Raw genomic sequence first — 22,282 nt, forward strand, 5'->3', positions numbered from 1 at the left:
TCAAAACCAGCACAATGACAACACCAGGTGACACGCCAACACAACTGGGGAAAATCTGACAGGGCCTTGTCCCTGGATGAAGATCTATAGGCAATTGGTGGCTGCTGAGGAAGGGAAAATTGATATTCTTCAGGGAAAAGCTCCCTGCTAGGTTATCTTACTCCACGTGGTCATCCCTAACACATACACATGACCAGCATCAAATGGACGCAACAGGTTGTGTGTGTGTGTGTGTGTGTGTGTGTAATAATTAAAGAAGAGGTCAGGAAATTGAAAAGGAATAGGAAGACACGGGAGGAGTTTGAGATATTTAAATAAAACAGTCCTTATGTATGAAGTTCTCAAAATAAATGTTTAATTAAGAAATAAAAGTTTATACAGGTGCGTGTTTTGCAGGTCAAAGAAAATTCTGACAAAATCAATCAATCAATCAATCAATCAATTCTTCGAATTCAGAAATACAATAAAACCAAGGAGCCTAACACATATGAAGCATAGTACTGCTTCACCAGAAGAACTGGCCATGTTAACCTTATGCACAGCAGCTCGGTGGTATGATGATGCGGTATGCTTTGTTTCCTAGGAACCACAGGAACAAGCCAGACTGCTCCTGGTAGCCCTGTGGTTTGTGGTAGTATTTTTTTTTCCCTTTGAGACAGGGTTTCTCTGTGTAGCCTTGGCTGTCCTGGAACTCACTCTGTAGACCAGGCTGGCCTCGAACTCAGAAATTTGCCTGCCTCTGCCTCCCAAGTGCTGGGATTAAAGGCATGCGCCACCACGCCGGCGGTTTGTGGTAGTATTGACATCACTATTTAAGGCAGATGCTTTCTCACTGTGGGAGAGAGTGAATGTGAGACCAAGCTTATCTAGCTGAGAAGTAGAATTTGGGGCCTGAAAGAAAGGGGGAGTAGACCATACCTGAGAGCAGGTAAAACCTCAGGTTTGCAACTCTGAGTGGGAAGTAAGGATATCAACCCCAGATACACAGCATTCCTTAGACCTGCCCACCCAAAGGGTCAGATTTTATTGGCAATAAGGGACTCTAGTTCTTGTATTGTGGCCTCTGGGCAGGGTTTCTCACTCTTGCTATTCTGGTCATCCTAAATGCATGCCCAATGGCAGGTTAAGAGCAGAATTAACTACTATGAAAGCAAGAGGTCACTCAGGTGTCATGGTGTGTGTGTGTGGTGTGTGTGTGTGTGAGAGAGAGGGAGAGGGAGAGAGAGAGATCCCAGCACTTGGGAGGTGGAGGCAGGAGGATTGGTAGTTCAAGATCACTTTTGGCTACATGGTGATTTCAAAGCCAGTCTGGGCAACATGAGACCCTTTTCAAAAATCAAAACAACAGGGCTGGAGAGATGGCTCGGTGGTTAAGAGCACTGACTGCTCTTCCAGAGGTCCTGAGTTCAATTCCCAGCAAGGACATGGTGGCTCACAACCATCTGTAATGGAACCTGATGCCTTCTACTGGTGTGTCTGAAGACAGCTACAATGTTCTCATAGACATAAAATAAATAAATTCATCTTTTAAAAAAGTCAAAACAACAAACAGACAGACCTGTCAAAATAATTCAAAGCCAGTTCAAGTTGGCCTTCAGTTTCCAATGGGCTATTGTCCTTAAATAAAAACAAAAGCAATAATGACCTAAGATGTATGAAACATGTTTAAATCAATAACTGGAACTGTGCATCACTAGGGAGCTGGGGACCAATGCATTATTTTAGAATTTGGCAAGGGAAGAACGAAGCATTTGTCTCCCATTTTCTTTATAAGCGGCAGCTTAAGCTCATCAATCAGCCAGCGAGAGAGAAAGTGCTTGTTAACAGGCCTACAGCTCACGATAAAGAGTCTTGCCAGAGAAGAAATCAGGTTTCTTGTCCACACCCAAAGTACCTTTCCCCTTCTTTCTGCTTACCTATCATGACCCTTTAAAGCTCACTTTGCTCCAACTGAACTGTATGTGGGATGTCGGGTTTCTCTGAAACATAGTAGTAGTTCATGGTGCAGTGATGTCCAATAGAAGTAGAATAGGAGCTATGGGAGGGGCTGGGGGAGGAGCTGGGGGAGGGGAGACTAGGAGGAGAGGGGGGCTGCGATCGGGATGTAAAGTAAATAAACAAGCAAATAAATAAATAAAATGAGCTACATGCCTGTTTAAAAATCCCCCAGTAGCTAGGTTGAAAAGGCAAAATCCCGGTAGGTGGAATAAATTTTACAAAACAACTCAATCTTAAGTATCTAAAGATAGTACCATTTAAATACACACAGAGAAATCAGCAAAACATTTGATACTGTTTTTATCTGGCCTTTGAAATCTGGTGTGTGCTTCATACATCAGTTCACCCCAGCTCCATGTCTCTTCGTAACAGCACAAACTTACAGAGTCCATTCCACAGTGCAGCACTTAATCAGGCTGCTGTGCCCCCCCCCACCCCCCCCAGAATATCAGCTCCACATGCAAAGCTATCTCAGCGCTCAGGGACCCTCATGACCAACTGATGTCATTTTCCCAGTGAAAGAGAGAAATATTGGAGGTGGTTTCTACAGACTGAATGCTTGTGTCTCACACCTCACCCCCATTCTTTGCAGGGTGAATCCTAATTGTCTCAAATGATGTCTGAAATTGGGTCTTTGGGGAAGTAATGAGGTCATGGGGATGAGATTGGTTGCCTTTATAAGACAACACCTTGATACCTTGCTTTGCATGAGACTTGCCCCACCCAACCCACTCTGCACTCTCGACCCTTTGTCCATGCTGCAGGCTAGGAAACAGGCCTTTCCCAGACACCAGATCTGCCAGGGTATGTGCTGCTGCAGGCCTGTTCATCCAGATAATGTGTTAATGAGATATGCCTCCCTCCAGCAGGCAGTGGTCCTGTTTAGAAGGAAGCTGTGTGAGGACAGCAAAATTGGTCTCATGGCCTCAGTACACAGTGAACCCACATGTCCTGACTCTTTACAAAAAAGGGAGAACTGAGGCCTCTGCAGCTAAGTTTTAACTCTTCTCAGTCCCTTTCCAGGTGTGCTCTGATTGTGTGTCAGCATCCTTGTGATTGTTACAGAGACCGCCAGGGATACCAATCCTGCAGATGCTTGAGTGCCTTATGTAACACACACACTGTTTTCCTACAACATATGCACATCCAATGCTTTCTTTAAATCACATTACTCACACTAGCCAATGGGATACAAATGCTAACTAAAAAGTGATGTTGTATGGTTTAGGGAATAATGACAAGAAAAAAATTTGCCAAATTACATTAAGGATTTAAAAAATGTTTTTCTTTAAAACTTGTGTGTGTGCATGTGTATGCATGTGCGTGCACATATGTGTGATTGTATGAGTGAGGTTCATGTGTGTGATGACATCTGTGTGGAACTCAAGAGGACAGGTTATACCATATATATCACTAAAAGATTAATGGGCAAAGTTACACTAAACTGGAAAAAAAGCTAAGAAAATTTTCTTTAAAATATAGATCTACAAAAAGGTGGCCACTGTTTCTTCTCTTATTCAGTGTAGTAATTGAAGTCTTGTCTAGAGACGAGGAAGACAAATAGAAGGGTACACAATAGAAGAAAAAGTTCAAATTAGCTCTGTTTACCATAGAGATATGCAGTGTGGTTTTATACTTAGAAAGAAAGAGGAAGCTCTTGGAACATTTTCAGTAAAGCCGAAGAATACAAAATCATTAACAACAATAAAGCAGTAGCTTTTCTATATGCATAACAGACTTGCAGAGAAAAATTAGGAAAAAAATCCCATTTGCAACAGCTTTGAAAATACTATGAATAAACCTAAATAAGGTGAAAGATCTCCACACACACACACACACACACACACACACGTACATGCATGCACACATGGATGCACTGTATGTAGTTTTAATAAAGCTATACTATTGAGTTGGTAATGCCCCACCCCAAGAGTGATGGACTATATAACAAAACCCCAGTGCCTGGTATGGGAAACTTCTCTTCATGCTCTTGGTCAGGGAACTTGAAGACACTCCCCAGATAATACAGGCTATTGCTGTCGTCCTCAGTTGCCTCCCAGAATTTGAAGGTAAGACTCTAATGCTGATGACATCATATACTTTGGATGCATGACGTGGAGGAATCCAGATGGAACCGACCTAGAAGCCATCTCCCTGAGATGGAATAGCTCTATGGCACCAGAAGGTGTTAGACAAGCTGCTGGGGTAGAGAGGAATCAATAGTTCTATGGATGAACCATAGCTGTCAAGCCCATGCACCACACTTAATGATGAGCATGGTAAGATGTTTCCAAGGGTACAGCAGTGGTATGGAAGCCTTGGCATTTAATGGGACTTCAGGGCCACTCAATAGGAGATCATTACGCTTGAGGCAGTAAACACAGACAACTACCTGTGCCTGCTGGGGTCGTGGACCCTAGAGAAGAACTTGCCACTGCCACTTTCCCAAACAAGTATCATGTCTTACTGTATTATAAATATTTATCCTTACGCCAGCCAAATGTCGTTCTCACCCCTCATCAAAGAAGCTCCTTCTTTCAGCAGATGGAGGCCATTACATAAAGCCACAACTGGTCAAAATGCACAAACCAGGTGACTATCTGAGATGCCCAACGCTAACTGATCTATCTACAACACAACCCCTGTACCTAAGGGCCAGGGGGCATCAGAGAAAAGGAGGCAGGATGATTGTAGGACCCAAAGAATCATGATGTCTCCCATGAGGTGGTGTCTTCTATAGATGACAGGGAAGCTGAACCCATGAAACCTCTGAAGTTTGGTCACCTGAATAAGGCCAGCACAGTGACAACATGGACGGAGGTAAGAGACCAAATTTTGGGTTCAAACTTCATTTTAGAGGACCTGACCTAAGTTTGAACTCAAACTAACAGGTCAGTACCTAGCATCAGTTTCCAAGTTATCCCCCCCCCCCCCCCAGCAAAACCTGTTTCTAGGCTAACCCCAACAAGACCCGTGTCTCCAGGTTAATCTCCCCCAACAAATCCAGTGATTAGCACAAGTTAGCAAGTTAATCCCCAACAAGCTAAAAACTATCTGTCTAAAAACCATCAATTAGGAAGAAATCAGAAATTAAGTTTATGGCTCGGCTTCCAGCACCAGCCAATTATGCTAAAGGCCACAGTAGCTCCCCAATTAGATGCTTGTCTGATTAGAAACACTCACCCCTCACTTGCTGCTTTCTGTAAAACCTTATCTTGATAAATATTCACAGCATTTCTTCTACCAGAACCATCCTGCAGGGCAGCAGTGAGTTCAGCCTGAGCTAGCTCAAATAAAGACCCTGATTTCATTGGCTCTTGAATTGTCTTTCGGGGCACACGAACACTTCCTTGGTACTACAGAGGAAATCTCATAAGGCCTCCTTCTAGATGAAGAGCTACAGATAAGGAATGTCTGCTAAGAAAAGGAGAATTAGTCTTCTCCAGGGTTGAACCCTAAACACACACACACACATACACACACACACACACCCCAATTAAAATTAAAGAAGGAGGAATGAACTTGAGGGGAAGTGAGGGATACATGGGAGTAGTTCTAGGGGTAAAGGGAGGTTTGGCAATTATGTACATTACATACTTATACATAAATTTTTCAAAAAAATTTTTTTAAATTTGATTAAAAAATAAAGCATTTCTAAATTCTTCCTATCCAAGAAAGTAAGAAACTGAAAAAATAAATTGAGGAAGACACTGGGCATAAGGTAAATAGTTTGTGCCCCTACAACAGCAGAAGTAACTATGTGAAAATTACTATCTTACTCAAATCAGAATATCTGATCTTAAATTATACTCCAGAGCCATGGTGACCAAAAACAGCATAGTGCTCAAACAAAAAGACAGATGTCGACCAATAGAACATAGTAGAAAGCCCAGACAGGAACCACATGTCTTATGGCTACTAATATTAGAAAAAGTATTGCCGGGCAGTGGTGGCACACGCCTTTAATCTCAGCACTTGAGAGGCAGAGGCAGGTGGATTTCTGAGTTCGAGGCCAGCCTGGTCTACAGAGTGAGTTCCAGGACAGCCAGGGCTACACAGAGAAACCCTGTCTCGGAAAACCAAAAAAAAAAAAAAAAAAAAAAAAAAAAAAAAAAGAAAAAGAAAAAGAAAACTTTTAAAAAGGTTTTTTACAGCAAAGGAAACTATCAGAAGAGTAACAGGAAGCCACCGAAAGAAGGAAATATTTGCCATCCATACTAGAGCTTGCGAAAGGGGATGTGTTAGCATGGAGAACATACAAAGAGTTTTAAATTTTAAACACAAAATGACCCCTGCTAGTCAATAAATGGTCTATGAACCAATAGACACTTCTCAAAAGAAGAAACAAAAATGGCCAATAAATTATTTAATGTCTGTAACCATCAGAGAAATGCAATTCTAAACAGAGGTTGAGATTCCATGTCACTTGAGTCAGAATGATTACTGTTAAGAACAGAAAAGCAAGAAGGCTGGAAAGAGTAGGAGAGAGAGGAACCCTTATTCACTGTTGCTGTGACTATAAACTGGGCAGCCATTTCGAATAGCAGTACGGAGACTTCCCAAAAAATACAAGTAGAGCTATCATAGGGCCCAATTATACTGCTCCCAGGAATAAGACCAAAGAACTCTATGTTGTAGGCAGAGATTCTTGCACATCCATGGTCACAGACGCTCTGCTCACAATAAGGAAATGGAATCAGAGTAGACGTTCATCAACAGAACAATCACTAGTGAACATGTAGCACATATATACACAATGAAATTTTATTCAGAGGTAAGGAAAAATGAAATTATGAAACTTGCAGAAAAATGGGTGGGGCTGGAAACTATTACAGTAAATAAAGCAACTCAGGCCTAGAAAGACAAAAGCTGCAATATCTTTTCGTACGTGTGTGCAAGATTTTAGTTTTTATATATCCACTTAGGTAGATGTATAGTTCATGAAAGTAAAAGGTGTCAGAACACCATCAAGAGAATGCCCTGTGTTGAACAATGCTTTTTTTTTCCCTCAGAGATTGTTCACCAAGGCTCATTCTTTTGTCTGTGACCATAAAAGAGAAAAAGAGATTGTAAGGAAGGTGGGGTAACAGAATACACCATACAGAAGTAGGAAAGGAGGCCTGGGGATTCAAGGGGGAAGGGTTAGGGTTCAGCCAGGAAATAGGGGATCAGGAAGGGAGAAGGGTCGACCCAAACAAAGTTAAGTTTGTAAAGCAACACAATGAAACATATTACTTTGTATGCTCCTTTAAAGGAGAGATAACAAAAAGAGATACATGCTCCAGTTTAGGAAACAAAAGGGATGTTTTGAAAAAGATCTCAGTGCTATGGCCAATGTGGGCTTCTGCCCTGCCCCGGTCAGGGAAGATGGAAGGCTACAGGGCAGCAGTTACAGTTTTTTGTAAGGGTTTCTGATGGTGCTCTCCGTTCTTTGTAGATTTGTGTTTGTGTCCTTGTCTCAGTCACTATTTCCCTAGTCACTTTCCTGCAAGGTGATTTCCTTTTGGTTGACTGAGCCCTGTGGTTTTGGATCCTGTTTGCTCAGTGTAACTAACTTCCAATCAAGGGAGCCTTGGGCAACTTCCTCCTTAGGGAAATGAAATGAACCCTACCTTGCTGAACCTGAACCTCTGGCCACTGTTTCCACTATTTATCTTTAAACTGGTCAGTCCATCCTTTCAGTGTTTTTTTTTTTTTTAAATCTCAACTTTATATTTACACGAGTCCCTGCCTCAAGGCATATCAGATGTTTCCTGGTGCTGAGTTCAGCTAGTGTAGCCGGGTCGGGTGAGACCATTCCATGGGTTAAAGGAGAGGCAGTGGCTGATTGAAAGGCCCAGGGCAAAAGCTCTTGCCCCTCCCCTTCCCCAAAGCCAAAATTTAATACAAAAATTCTCCTTCAAGATAAAGAAAAAAACAAAACAAACAAACAAGAATGGATTGAAAAGAAGAACAAAAGATTTAAAACTTCAAAAACAAAAACTGGACACTTTTTTTTTCCAAACCAAAATCTTGACTGAAGAGGGTTAGTGGGAAATGATCCCAAACTAGAGGGAGCCTTGCTTTACCCACACACTGCTCAGGTTAGGGGAAAACCATTCACCAAGCTCCTCCTCCAGACACCACAGAGCTGAGTTGAGCCTCAGTCAGTTTGGAGTTGGAAATGGAGGTTCAACAGTGTTTACTGTGGGGAAATATGAAATTTTGTGGTGGCCAGCATTTGGGACTGTGGGGAGAGGGGGTGGCCAAGAAGTTGGTCAGATCACAATTGAAAATAAAGAGCAACCCTCTCAAAAATCCTTCCTGCCCTCCATGGGGCACTGCTAGTCAGTACAGTATTGCAGATTTCTGGTGTACCCCACCACTTGTCTTATGCTGTACAGTAATCCCACTTGCTATTTCAAACCCTCAGTAAAATTCTGCTGCAGACTGTGTTGATGGTGTTTGAAGGAGGAGCTATTGCAGCAAAACATACCAAGCAGGGAGGTGGCCACGGGTGGGAACCCAGAGTAATAGTTTGATCGGACAGAATGCTGGTCTGGAGAAATCAACAGTGATGTGACTGGAAGAACGGGGGAGGGTTTAATCTCTCAGACTAAAAAGGTCAAAGGTTCTTTTCTCTAATACAAACACACACACACACACACACACACACACGCCCTGGTATATATTAATGCACATTGGCATTAAAATATTTTAAATCTGTCAGGCCCATGCTTATCAACTTTTTTTTTTTTTTTTTTAGGACTAGTAACATATTAGTGAAAAATTGAAGCATTGCTTACTGTTAACTTTTTTTTTTTTTTTAAGTGACTCTCTTCAGACACACCAGAAGAGGGCATCAGATCCCATTACAGATGGTTGTAAGCCACCATGTGGTTGCTGGGAATTGAACTCAGGACCTCTCGAAACGCAGTCAGTGCTCTTAACCACTGAGCCATGTCTCCAGCCCCTGTTGTTGACTTTTATTGTACTATGTATGTATATCTGGTTTTGAAATGATCACCATTGTTTCATGAGCAAAGAGCACTTTAATGTACATGTATGCAAAACAGAAAGGACAAAAGGAAGTATTTTTCCAGTATGTATTTGCTTTATTTAACTTCATCTTAACTATTCTCTAGGCTTTTTTTTTTTTTTGTCTTCTCATTCAGTTTGCAGAGGACATGTATATAGCTATAGCCCTCAATATCTCAAGTGTCCAAAGGAAAGTTAAGCAGGAGAGCTCCTCTGTGTTCAGTAGAGGGATTTTCACAGTTCTAAGGGGAAAAAGGCAGAAGCAAAGCCAAACCAAACCAAACCAACCAACCAACCAACCAACCAACAATAACAAACAAACAAAACCAAAACAAACAAACCAGCCTTTAGTCTTCCTGAAGGGATTGAACGTGCCTGTAATCTCAGCACTGAGGAATAGGATGATGCATTTGAGGCCAGCTTGGTCTAAATAATAAAACTATCTCAGCAAGTAGGCTTGGGGAGGGGTCAGCCACGTGAAAGAGCGCACGGGACTCTTTCAGAGGATCTCCACTCAGTTCCCACCACACACGTAGCAGCTCACAATTGCAGATAACTCCAATTCTTGGGAATTCTAGCGCCCTCTTCTGGCCTCTGTGGGCATCACACAAGCATGTGGTACACATACATACATGCAGGCATTCATACATACTGATAAAAACAAAACAAACCTTAAAGGAAAGAAGAGAGAAAGAAAGAAAACTAAGTAAAGCGTCGCATTTGTCTCGCAGCAGAACTGTAAGAAGCACCAAAGCCTGTGATGATTTTCTTCGCACATGCTATTTGATTTTGGACGAAGCTGGCGTTTCAAGACTCTCATCTAGTTCCAGGAAACCACGGGGGTAGGAATCTATCTTACATGCAAGATATCGGCCAGCTAGTGGGCATTCCAAACAGGGCAGTCAGGAGTCCCTTGTGTAGGACATGAAAATAAAAACTGCCCTCTTTCTTCTGTATGCGATAGAAAGGCTTTGCATCCAGCAACTCCGCTGCTCCAGGGCACTACCTCAGGTTCCAGGAGGTCTGGCCCGGGCGAGGACTGTGTTGCCATGGAGACAATGCCATAGGATTTGATGCAAGCTGGGAGATGGAGAACTTGGGGCACTTTCTCAGTTCACACAGCAGAAAGGCACTAAAGAGTAATGACATGCTTAACGAAGGAAGTTTTTCAGCTGTGACCCCGAATGAGAGAGTCAGGGATGGGAAGGTATAGAGGAATTCTAACCACCTGGTTCTGAAACGCCTCAAGGTGCACGGTAGTGGGGGATGCATAAACACGTTTATGTGGGAAGTAGAGACAGAAGCAGGTACACTGGAGAGCCACCCCTCTTAAAGGCTATCTTATTTGAAGGAAAATGTGAGTGATATGTACTGTCTTACATTATATAATCAGTTAAGTCAGAGGCTTGGTTGCTAAAATAATTATCCCTGCTTGTCTCGCCACAACTCTTGTCTACAGAACTTTCACACACATTTCCACCCTTATTTATAATCAGAGCCTGGGCAGATCACCTGAGCATCTCAGTTATAACATCTTTGACTCGGCTTTTTGAAAAACAAGCACACAGTGTGGTCCATAGCAGAACCCTGCTCACTCTCACGTGCTTTCCATTTCTGAGCACCTCTGCTTCCTGGAGTGCCATGAAATAGTAGGGTCCATAAGGAGATTAGGAACAGGTTTGTCCTCCCCCGCCCACCTCCTTCCTCCCACGAACGTAGCCATCCCGACTTCCCGGAGAAAGGCCCAGCCTGAGCCAGGATCCGCAGAGGATGCGGGTCCCCGCGCCTCTGCAAAGCCCAGGAATGGCAGCGACCAGGCCGGGGTGGGCACGAGGTGAAGCGGAGCGGTGCCCAAAGCAGCTGCCAAGGCTGGGACAAGGCAGCGATTGCCTTACAGGAGAGAGGCAGGGAAAGGGTTTCCTAGTCCCTGAGGTCTCCCGAGGTCAATTCCCAGCGCAGCCTGAGGTATCTAGGGGGCTCCGCGATCTCGGAAGTTGGGGGGGGGGGGTGGTCAGCCGAGGGAGAGAGCGTCTTACCTGGCCAGGATGGCTGGTGTGGTTGAAGGAGTAGATGTTCTCGGTGCTGAGGCTCACCACCCCGCTGTAGACGCGATCGAAATCCGCTCCCCTGGCGGGGTCTCGCGGATCGCGCCGCAGCTCTGCGGATTTCGCGAGGGGCTCTTCCTGGTGGCCAGGGACCGCCGCCCGCAGGAGCCAGGGCAGCGCGCAGAGCAGCGCCAGGCGCAGGCAGTCCAGCATGGTGGGCACCTCACCTCGCCTCGCCCCGGGGTCCCCGAAACACAAGCAGCCCAAGGAGGGGGCGAGCACGGAGATGGTCCTTCCGAAGCTGCTTGTGGCGCTGAGTGCTGGCTTCAGCAGCTGGGTGGTGTGTGGCCCAACGCCGGCAGCGCGCTGGAGGGGAGCGAGCAGATCAAATACTGATGTGCCACCTGGGGTCTCCGAAGGAGGTCACGCGTGTGGAGTAGGGGCAACAGGAGGCGTGGGGACCAGGGAGGGCTGCTTTTCCCTTCGACTTTTTAAGTCTTCCCTTTCTCATCGCTGAAAACCTTCCACTCACACAGAAAGATTTTTTTCACTGATCTCTTCCCTCTCAACCTCAAACCACCAACGACAAACCCCTCAGAGAGGTAGCCGCTAGTCTGGAAGAATCGGTGTGACCAGCTACCAAGGAGGAAATCAGGTGCACGTCAAACGAAAGTGCACTCTAGCTGCAGGCAGGCGAATAGAAAGCAAAAGAGAGTGCACCTCTCAAGAGGATGTACCAATTCGATTTTACAGTGGCTTCCAGCAAGACTCTCGCAGGTGTGAAATGTCGCTCTCTGGCTATTCGCCCTGCTCGAGCAGAAGCCCTTCTCAGACACCTGGCTTAGTTCCTTATTACTCTTGTTCTCCAAGGAGAGACTCACGTCATCGCTCCCTTGCCATATGTGCAAGTATGTAAATATGTACAATTACAAAATATAGATACGGTCAAGAGAACAGTGCCCAGCTCGGCTTGAAGACTGCTTCCGGAAGTTTGAGAGACCAGATTTAGGCAGCTAGCATTTCTTTCCAGCCCAGCCTTTTGTGCTGTTTAACTCAGCAATATTTTCTTTCAGAGTCTGAAAGAATTTTCAGGATTCTACATTGCTTTTTTTTTTTTAATTGTTGTTGGTCATTTTAATTGAATTTTAGTTTATTGAGGTAGGGTCTCCAGACCGACCTTGAGCTCAGAATCTTTCTTCCTTAGTCTTTCAAGAGCTGTGACCCCCCACCTGCTAAGCCTGAGGGTTTTTTTTTGGGGGGGGCGGTGTACATAATACAAGGTTATGAGCTGGAATTGGGATGACTTGAAAGTGTAGCATTGAGAATGTTTATGCAAGTTCCCAACGTTTAGTGAAATTTAATAAACTTGAAATTTCTGAAGACCTTTGAGGCTTGCTACAGTAACCAGTTTGGAGTAGGCTTTGAGAGGAAAAGCCATCACAAACTTTATGAGACCTGATGATCAGCTCCGTCACAGGGCTACATGTTCTTTTGCAATCTAACATCTCCTTATTAAAAAGATAATTCATATTCTCGGCTGGAATTTGCCTTCCCCCAGTCACTCGCTTGCACTAGTTTTGCCCTCTGGAGTCACAGGAATGAAGCGAATTCTTCCACACAGTGGCTTTGTCGGTATGTAAAGGGAGCTATGGCTTTTCATAGGATCCTTCACGGTTTTACCCGTCTGGAATTTGACATTGATCCACCGAGAACAAGATTAGATGCGATTGAAAAGGTATACTTTTTGTTTTTAGCAAAGTAGGCCCAGATATGGGCTCCACAAGCCCTTCTCCTGAGCTGCCATTACTGATGGGTGCTTCTTCACTCCAGCACACCCCTTTGGACAAACCAGATAAAATCATCCTTCTGTCTGGGATTTGGGGTTGATCCGCAGAGAACAACTATATGAGTAGCTGTAACTGAAACGATCTTTGAGCATAGTATTGAATTAGTATTAAATAAAAGGAATTTATTTGAAATCAATATAGGATTTCAATCTGGATATCTATACCAGAAAATGAGTTATAGAAGACATATGACTAATCTTGAGTCTAGCCTTAATCCACTGTGTGAGTTAAGCTAACCATAGTATCAGAATCACAAGCTGTCACAAGGATAAGGGGAAGGATGCACTTAATAGTATATTTAAAAACTGAAAGGTTTGGGGAGTGGCGGTGCACGCCTTTAATCCCAGCACTTGGGAGGCAGAGGCAGGCAGATTTCTGAGTTCGAGGCCAGCCTGATCTACAGAATGAGTTCCAGGACAGCCAGGGCTACACAGAGAAACCCTGTCTTGAAAAAAAAAAAAACCTGAAAGGTTTATGGACAAATATTCTATGAATAGTATTGTACAAGTTCCAGCCCAGTAGCTATAACAGTGTATCTTAGCAGGTAGTTGCTTAAAATTTTTATTAGTTCACTTTTCTGCATGTCGGTGTTTTGCCTGCATGTATGAATGTGCGTCATGTGCTTTCCCGGTGCCTGAACCCCTAAGAGTGGGGTTCCAGACAGTAGCGAAGCTGTCATGTGGGTGCTGAGAACCAAATCCAGGGCCCTGGGAATGGTAGTCAGTGCTCTTCACTTCCAAGTCATCTATCCAGCCCCATCACTTTCAATATTCAAAAAATGCTAAAATCTCACAGTGAAAGAATATATAAAACCTGATCTAACCTGAAGAATCCTTTCTGCTTCGGTCAGCTCAACAAGCCAGGCTGTGCTCTTACAGCCAGCAGCCCAGAGTGCCAAACCTTGGCCGCAAGTGGTGCAGACTCTAGGACTTGGTACAGCGTGTCAGTTGGCCATTGTCCTGATGTCAACATAGGTTCATCAGAAGAGGCCAGGAATGCTGCCCAGTGTGAGGTACACAGCTACAAGCCAGCCCTGGTGTTTCTGTACTAGGATCCGATCAGAGCCTGTCCAAAGCCTTCCCTTAGTTTCATTATAAAAGTTTCTCGCTCCCCCGCCTGCCTTTAAACCTCTGCTCTCACTTTTAGTAGATTAATTGCTTATGTTTTTCTTTGTGAAAACAAAACGTATTCATTTTCATGTTTCATACCAATCAGTTTTACCCTTGATTGCTCATGTTGCACTGCTGTCCTGAGGTTGCCTAAAAAGTATTGTCATGGAGTAGAACACAGATGTTGGCCTTGATGACAAGCCCTTCGCTTCAGCTGCTTCACAGATCAGCGTGGGTCCCACTCCATCACAGTAATTTGGGCAAACAAGATGAAACCATCCTTTCATCTGGAATTTGATGTCGATCCACAGAGAACATCCTCTCTGGTGTTCTGCCTATCTGGAAGCACAGATTTTTGGCCTTCATTGGGAAGAAGCTAAGAGTCCAGTCAGGGCTCAAGCAAGCATCACTTTCTCAAAGGTTTTTTTAAAGACATATTTTATGTGTGAGTATGTATGTATTTATGTATGTATGTGCATCACATCTGTACATGGTGTCCACAGAGGTCAGAAGAAGGTATCAGATCCCATGGGACTGGAATTACAGATGGTTGTGAGTCACCACATGGTAACTGGGAATGGAACCTGGGTCTCTCTGCAAGACCCAGAGCCATATCTCCAGCCCAAACTTTACTTTTGACTATCTTCTTGCAGTTCATATAAGATCACCTCATTCTAATTTTCTTCTTTCTTATATGCACATTCTTATTCAGTCCTAATCCTTGTAATGACCTTGTTAAATGTCATACTGTTATTAAAGTTGATTTGGTCCTTCAATGATCACCATAGGGACTATTGCGCTTCAACAAACATTTTTTGAGAGTTACCTTGGAAAATAGTAGACCATATTTTCTTAGACCCAGGGGTGAGCATTTTTGGTTGCTTTACACGTAGGGATTGTGTTAGAATCCAGCAGCTGCTCATGCCACAAGGCTTTAACGACAGCTCTCTCTCTTTCACAGGAAAAACACCCACACTTACCAGGCCAACAGCACCTGAAGTAGCCTCAAGGCCTGAGATCAGGCTGGTGGGGGGGACCATAGCACAGCTGAGGCTGTGGCAATGTTATTGAGAGCAATTGGAATCTTTATACCTTTATAAGAATCAGAATATAGTGGCAATCGCCAGGATCAATACTGTTGTGGTTGCCAGGATACAGTGAAGTTTGCAAGCCATACAGGCCTCACAGGATTAGTGTCTAAGACCAATTGTCCTGTCAAACATTGTCTGATTTAGCGCTCTGCTCGCATTGGCCATTCCCCTGCCCCCCGCCCTGCCCATCCTCCTGAAAGTAGTACATAAGATGCTACACTCTTAATAAACTTGATTCGTAAAAGTCATCAGTTATGCAAGACCCCTTTCTTCCAGAGATTGCTTTTATCTCTTTCATTTCTTTTTTTTTTTAAAGATTTATTTATTATTATATCTAAGTACACTGTAGCTTCAGTGCACCAGAAGAGGCCGTCAGATCTTATTACAGATGGTTGTGAGCCACCATGTGGTTGCTGGGATTTGAACTCAGGACCTTTGGAAGAGCAGTCGGTGCTCTTAACCACTGAGCCATCTCTCCAGCCCTCTCTTTCATTTCTTATTCTCAGTTCTTCTGCTTGACATCTTGATGTTTGGAACCTGTATCCCTGTGGGTTTGGTTCAGGAGCAGGATCTTTGAAAGTTCAGATAGATCTCTATCAGACTGTTATCCAAACTTCCTTGATCTCCTTTGAAGCTAAAAATCAAAGTAAAGCTTCAGACTCACAGATGGGTGCTTTATATACAGTGATGTGATGCTGTTTCAACCCCTGTGGATATGTAAAGAGATGGCTTTTTACCATAGACAGAGAGGACATCAATAGACCAAGATAGGAACCAAAAGGTTTGGTGGGATTATGCAGATGAGCACGGGTGACTCACAGGCAGCTCTACCACCAGGAAGTCTCTCAGGTAACTGACTAAAAGCCACACTGCTAAGGAAATCTTGTAACATGGACAAGGAGTGAAAAATTGTATTATTGAGAAGACTCCTGGGCAAGACTAGGCAGCTATACGACATTCTAGACAAGTGATCACCTCCTCGACAGCCCTGAAGAATGTTGGAACCTTGTGAGTGTCTTGTTTTATAAAGAACCCTTATTCAGATTTCTTGGTAGCTTCCATTGAGAATTTTTTTTTATCATTTGCAGATGAATCATACCAAAAAGTTGAGATTGGAGATTGATGAGCTATCAAAATGCTGTCACTACATAAGCTTTTGTTAAAATATGTTCTTATAAGTGAAGTAAAGTTAGCTCAGATTGCAGAATTTTTAGTTTTTTTTCTATTCCCCCCCAACCCCCCAAAACCAGGGAGTAAATATGTAGCAGACAGTAGGCTTGCTTCTGAAGTAGTAGAGAAAAAGGAAGTATTTTTCTCACCTCTGCTAGAACTTCCATCAGAAGTAAATAAGAAGCTGGGTGTGGTGGCTCACACCTGTAATTCAAAGAGGTTGAAGCATGAGAACCAAAAATTTGAGGGCAGCCTGGGCTAGATGACAAAATTATGTCACAAACCAACTAGCCACAAATACACATAGGGAAATGAGCAAGTTGAAAATGTTTTAGTTAAAACATTTATTTTATTTTTAATTACATGTATGTTTATGTGCATGCAGGGGTATGATCTAATGAGTGTAGGTGCCCATGGAGGTCAGAAGATGATATCAGATGCTCTGGAGCTAAAGTTACAGGGATCTGAGAGCTTCCTGGACATGGTAAAACACTAAAACATGCTGAGAAAACATTAAAAAAGACTCTAGGGTGTGAGTTACTTGTGAATTCAATAATCCTAGAACACTTGTAAAGATGAGGTATGGCCAAGAATTAGTTCCTTGGGGCATCCTTTATCTCCTTTGGACTGGATTTATCTATTTTTAGGAAGGATATGTTGAGTAACTCCAAGCTGAAACTCTCCAGCTGTTTGACTTTGCACCTCTAATCTGGGGAATAACAACTGTTGTATGAGTGATTCAGGGCACAATTTCCCAACACTGTCATGAAAGAACTTTGTAAGTTCTGACGATATATATATATGTGTGTGTGTGTGTGTGTATATATGTGTATATATATATATATATATATATATATATATATATATATATATATCCATAACTGTAGGCTTAGAATTTTTAAAACCTACTTTCATAAGGGTTCTTAAATGCTTCAACAACAGTGCCCCCCCCCCTCCAAAGGTAGGGAAGAATAGATAGTAAATAGGACAAGGGAATGTGGACCTGTTCAGAAGTAGTTCTTTGAGATAATTCCAATTTTCATTTGTCCGGATACCAGTAGTTCAGTTTAAAAGAGTCACCAAACACAAATCAGCAAAGGGAAACTTGATCCAGCAGAAACCACCAGGCCTCCTTGGCCAGTGACCAGGACCAGTCAGAATGTCAGGAGTTTCCTGCTGTGCCTCTCTCTTTGAAGTGAAGATCAGGGAAGACAAGAGACTAACAAAGAGCTGCACAGCCAGCTATGCAAGTACCCTGTCACTGTCCACTGAGTCCCTTATGCTCTCTCCAAACATCACATTTGTCCCACAAGTCTTGCCTTAGCAAAACATCACATGAGTCTGCATCACATGACACAACCTGAAACTTCCACTTCACTTTAACAGCTGGTTCTTATGGCCAAATGGCCCATTCCCTTGAGGACATTTTGACTGTTCTTTATATGAACCAGTATGTGTAGGCTGAGATTTTTTCAAAACCTACTTTCATTAGGGGTCTTTAATGCTTCAATCTCCCTTTTAGTCCACCAAACAAAGGTAGGGGAGAAAGATGGTTAATAGGGCAGGGGGGATGTGGACCTGTTTAGAAGTAGTTCTTGGGGGGCGGGGGGTGGGGGGATTCTGATCTTTGTTGTCAGGATATCAGTAGTCCAGTCCAAAACACCAAACACGAATTAGTAGCAGCAATTCAATCCATAAGAAAAGCAGCCAAAATACCACAGGAAGTTCTTTGGTGATGTCTTTCTATGAAATTACAACAAGCAAAGATCAGAGAAAACCAGTAAAATTTTGCAAGGCGAACTAATGCAAAAGTGTCATTCACTGTCTGTTGTGGTCTACTTATACTCTTTCTAAACACCATGCATCCTCTCAAGTGGCTGCCTCTGAAAGGAAATAAAACTTGAGACCTGTGATTCATGTAATGTATGTCAAATAGCCCAAAGAGTTGTTTGTGAGCTTTGAAACCTGGGGCTGAGAACATAGCAGAACAGACCAGGACATGCCCGGGCAGACCCATCGCCTCCCTATCTCCCACCCCTCTGACCTAAGTTAAATGTTAACAGACTGCTGATGTTTAAATGGACCAATCATATGAAACTGCGCCAATTCCTCCCCCAACCCCACTCCTTTTCTATAAAAACCCCTAGCTTCCAAGCCTCGTGGTTGAATCCACTGTCTCCTGTGTGAGATACGCTCCGCCATTAAAATACCTCGTGTTGTTACATCAAGGTGTTGTGTTCTATTCGTGATTCTTGGGTGCATGCCGAATCGGGAGTTGAGTGGGGGTTTCCCCACTAGGTTCTTTCACCTCAGCCAAACATCCTCTCATAAGACAGCTTCCAGAAAAACATCACATGACACAATTGAGTCTCCAAACAAACCAGAAAATTCCATGTCAAGTATGTCTATGCATTTAGATACATATGTCCTAATATTAGACTCTGCTACATGCAGACTTAGTAAATTATTACAGTGCAGTCACATACGGAACCCAGCCCTTTCATTAACAACTTACGGCCACTTCCCCACATTTCCTTAAAGGGGCTTTCTTTACATAATCATCAATCAAGTAACTTCATAAGACTACTCTTGTGCTTCATGGCCTCATGGGAAAGACTCTTACAAGGAACTGTCATCAAGATGTCTATCAGTGAAACTCCAGAAACCATCATTGACTTCATTTCACAACTGCAATTAGCTTTGCCTTTTGTTAATGAGATCCTTGAGATAACATGCGAAGAAATCTATCAGAGAAACTCCAGAAGCTGTTAATGACTTCATGTTTCATGATCATAGTTGGCTTTGCTTTTTGTTAATGAAATGCCTGAGCTAACATGCAAATATTGGGAGTTTTTTGCTCACAGTTTTAAAGGCTCTAGTTTGAGATCTGGAAGACTCATCATTTTGGACCTTTGCTGGCCCTGGTTGATGGTAATAGTGAGAAGTGTGCAGCAAGGTGGACGGCACACCTTATGACCAGGAAGAAATGGAGAAAGAGATGATGGTGACCATCCTTAATAAACATCAAGGCTATATCCTCACTGACCCAAGAACGACTTCTTTTTTGAGACAGGAGCTCGCTGTGTAGTCCTGACCCTGAAACTCACAATGTAGACCAGGCCCACCTGCTCTACACAGAGATCTGACTGCTCTGTCTCCCAAGTGCTGGGATTAAAATTGTGCACCACCACACCCAACCACACCCAGCTCCAAGGACTTCTTACTATGCCCATCTACTTAAATTTCTACCACAGTTCAGTAGTGCCATCCCGAAGATCAATCATTTAACACATGGACCTTTGGGTGACTCTCCAATATAGTCTATCACAACCACTAAAGGGAAAAAAAGTCCATATTACTGGAGAGTTGCTGCAAGACTTCACCATGAACATTCTCAAGTAGCAGTCTATTGTTGAAAACAAGCTGAGATCCTTCAAACAAGGAGATACCTTGATGGACAGTTTCTACTCAAGATGGTGGACAAAGACTTGTTCTACTACCTGTCCTGTTTGTAGCCAGCTTATTGGGGATTATTTTTATCATTTATTACAAGTCTTTGATTATTGTAATTAATGCCCCCCTTTCACTTTTTCCTGCTTCTTACTATAACTATCAAATTAAAACATACTGCTCTACCTCAGTTATCAGATTATCCCAACCAGTGAGCTCACTACTACCAATCTTGCTATCTGTTGGATGTGTCATCTATTACCAGGCCTCCAGGATAAAAGCCAGTGGATTCTTCCAGTTCTATCAAAATGAGCTTCTTGGGATGTACAACCAAGGTCAGTTATACTTATACCTACATGGCCAATTACAAACACACGAGTTTGTCTCTTTGATAGTTATATTCTCCCAAGAGGGGGAAACAATTATTAAAATCTAATGTCAGAACTAAAGTAACTGTTGTAGAAATTTTTAATCTCGACCTGGGAGTTCTACCCCACCTTGATCAGTTAGTTCCTGGATAAAAGATACACACAACCTTTATATTTATAATAAGCCTTAATCAGTACTAGTGCTGGACAGATACTTACTTTCTAAGTTATTAGAATCTATTTTCTTATCCATAACCCTGAGTTATTACTTACTATGTTTCATCTGGACTGCTCTTAACTCCAACTGGCCAGCCCTCAGGGCCATGTTCTCTTGAGCTCACCTAACCCATGGTGCCTTTTCTTCCTTCTCCACCACCTTTTTCTTCTCCTTGTGGTTTTCTTCCGACTCCAAGCCTGGAAAACCTGAACCCTACCTGTATCTCTTCTTCCCAGATGTTGGTTGTTGGCATCTTTATTTACCAATCACAAATAACGTGGGGACAGGGACATAGGTCTACTTGCAGAGTCCAGGTCTTAGCATTACAATAGACTGCAAGATCAAACCTCAACTCTAAATTTGAATTCAACAGTATTAACGGGTTAATAGATCAAATATTTGCCACCTGCAGAAGACTAATGGAGATCTATGTTAACCAGACTTTCTTGTTGCTTTAACATACATGAGAGAAACAATTAAAATGAAGAAAAGATGTACTTGGCTTACTTTTAAGAGGTTGCAATGCAAACCAGGCTAGCTCTGAGACTTTGTGCCTGTGATGAGACCAAATGTAGTGTCAGGTGCCTCACCAAGGTAGGTAGGAAGCACAGAGAGATAAAGGAACAAGGGAGGTAGCATATCTTTCCAGTGCATGCCGACTGTGATCTGTTTTCTCCAATTGGATCTGATCTCCCAATAATATCTCATTTTCTAATACAGTCAAGGGATTAGTCCATTAAATATGTCAGAGTCCTCAGGATCCAGTCATATCTTCAATAGTGCCAAAGGTGGGGACCACTCTTCCATTATACAAACTGTTGTGGGGAACACGTCTGATCCAAACCATAATTATTTACCTTCATCCTCTATCTCATAGCACACAGTGCACATAGACCATCTCTAAGAGTCCCATGACCTTAACAGTGACAACAGTGTTCAACGTGTCCTAAACATGATTCCCTAAACATGAATCAGAAAGAAAATTATATGGCAGCCCAGAATAAGCATTACTATTCCAAATGTAGGCATGGAAAGGAGAGATGGGAGCAATCAAGATTCAATCCCAGCAGGAAAAAACATTAAATCATGTCTGCTATCTCTAGCGTGCAACAACATAATTTACAGCTTTAAATTATCCCGTGTAGCTGCTCTTGTTCATCATATCATGATGAGAACACACTGGGAAGTTTACGTTTTATAATACAGTTGACTATAGACAAGACTAGAGAATCTTCTAATGGTGAAAAAGTCTGCTTCTAGTCTTCCCTGAACTGGCCAAGCTCTTCCAAGCAAGAGAATAAAGCAAAAGAAGCAGCTGGTTTGACTGAACGTTCAAATGGTCAACAGCTTGTCCATAGATAACAACAGAATTGGACCAACAATTCCTGCAGCATCCTCCTCTTGATGGTTGGGATTTGATCACAACTGAGAGTTTCCGTATTGGTTTTCCTCCCAGAATTGATCAGAGATTCATATAACATATTTTAGTTTCAATCTTCACACTGTAAAAATCAGGAAGTATTAATAATGTTTATTCTTACAGTGATACTCAAGATTGTCTTCCTAGTTTAAGAATAAAACAATAGAGTAAAATCTTCCACAGCCAAAGTGGTAGAAATAATTGAAGACTTATCAGCTGACCTCTTTTGAGAATAAAAAGGTGTCATTGATTCAGAGATTGGCATAGCAAGAAACCCAACCACTGTCATTTGTGTTTGGTATAGACTCAAAGTCAGGTTAGGCTTGACAGCTGTAATCTGGTAAAGCACGTGTCTAGCAGAAGTAAGACACTGAATTTGATTTCCACAACAACAATAAAATCGTAAAAAAGTGTTTTAAAAGTAAAGAAAGAAAAGCTAGAGAGCAGAAAACGTTTATGGTGAAATAAAGACAAGGCTTTGGGGATTCTCTGGTTAGGTGTTGGCACTGGGGAGCTGAAGAGGGATTGAATGGATAGTGGGTGTCCTGTG

General features: G+C 42.8%; 1 protein-coding gene across 7 annotated transcripts in view; it reads right to left on the bottom strand.

The window, feature by feature from the left end:
* The window catches only part of Sidt1 (SID1 transmembrane family, member 1), a 93,036-nt gene extending 81,079 nt beyond the window's left edge, over positions 1 to 11,957 (bottom strand). For 5 of the 7 annotated variants that reach the window (XR_003951795.1, XR_875822.3, XR_384572.4 and 2 more), the window contains exon 1: positions 11,052 to 11,957. Coding sequence is in view for 3 of the 7 variants with exons in the window: in XM_017317034.2 (XP_017172523.1) it covers positions 11,052 to 11,273 (222 nt within the window). In the remaining 4 variants the exon portion in view is untranslated. The remainder of the gene's footprint in view (positions 1 to 11,051) is intronic. The other 2 variants (NM_198034.3, NM_001159419.1) reach the window with 1 other exon arrangement.
* Positions 11,958 to 22,282: the final 10,325 nt, after the last annotated feature.

This window comes from Mus musculus, chromosome 16, assembly GCF_000001635.26.
Source record: "Mus musculus strain C57BL/6J chromosome 16, GRCm38.p6 C57BL/6J".
NCBI lineage: Eukaryota > Metazoa > Chordata > Mammalia > Rodentia > Muridae > Mus > Mus musculus.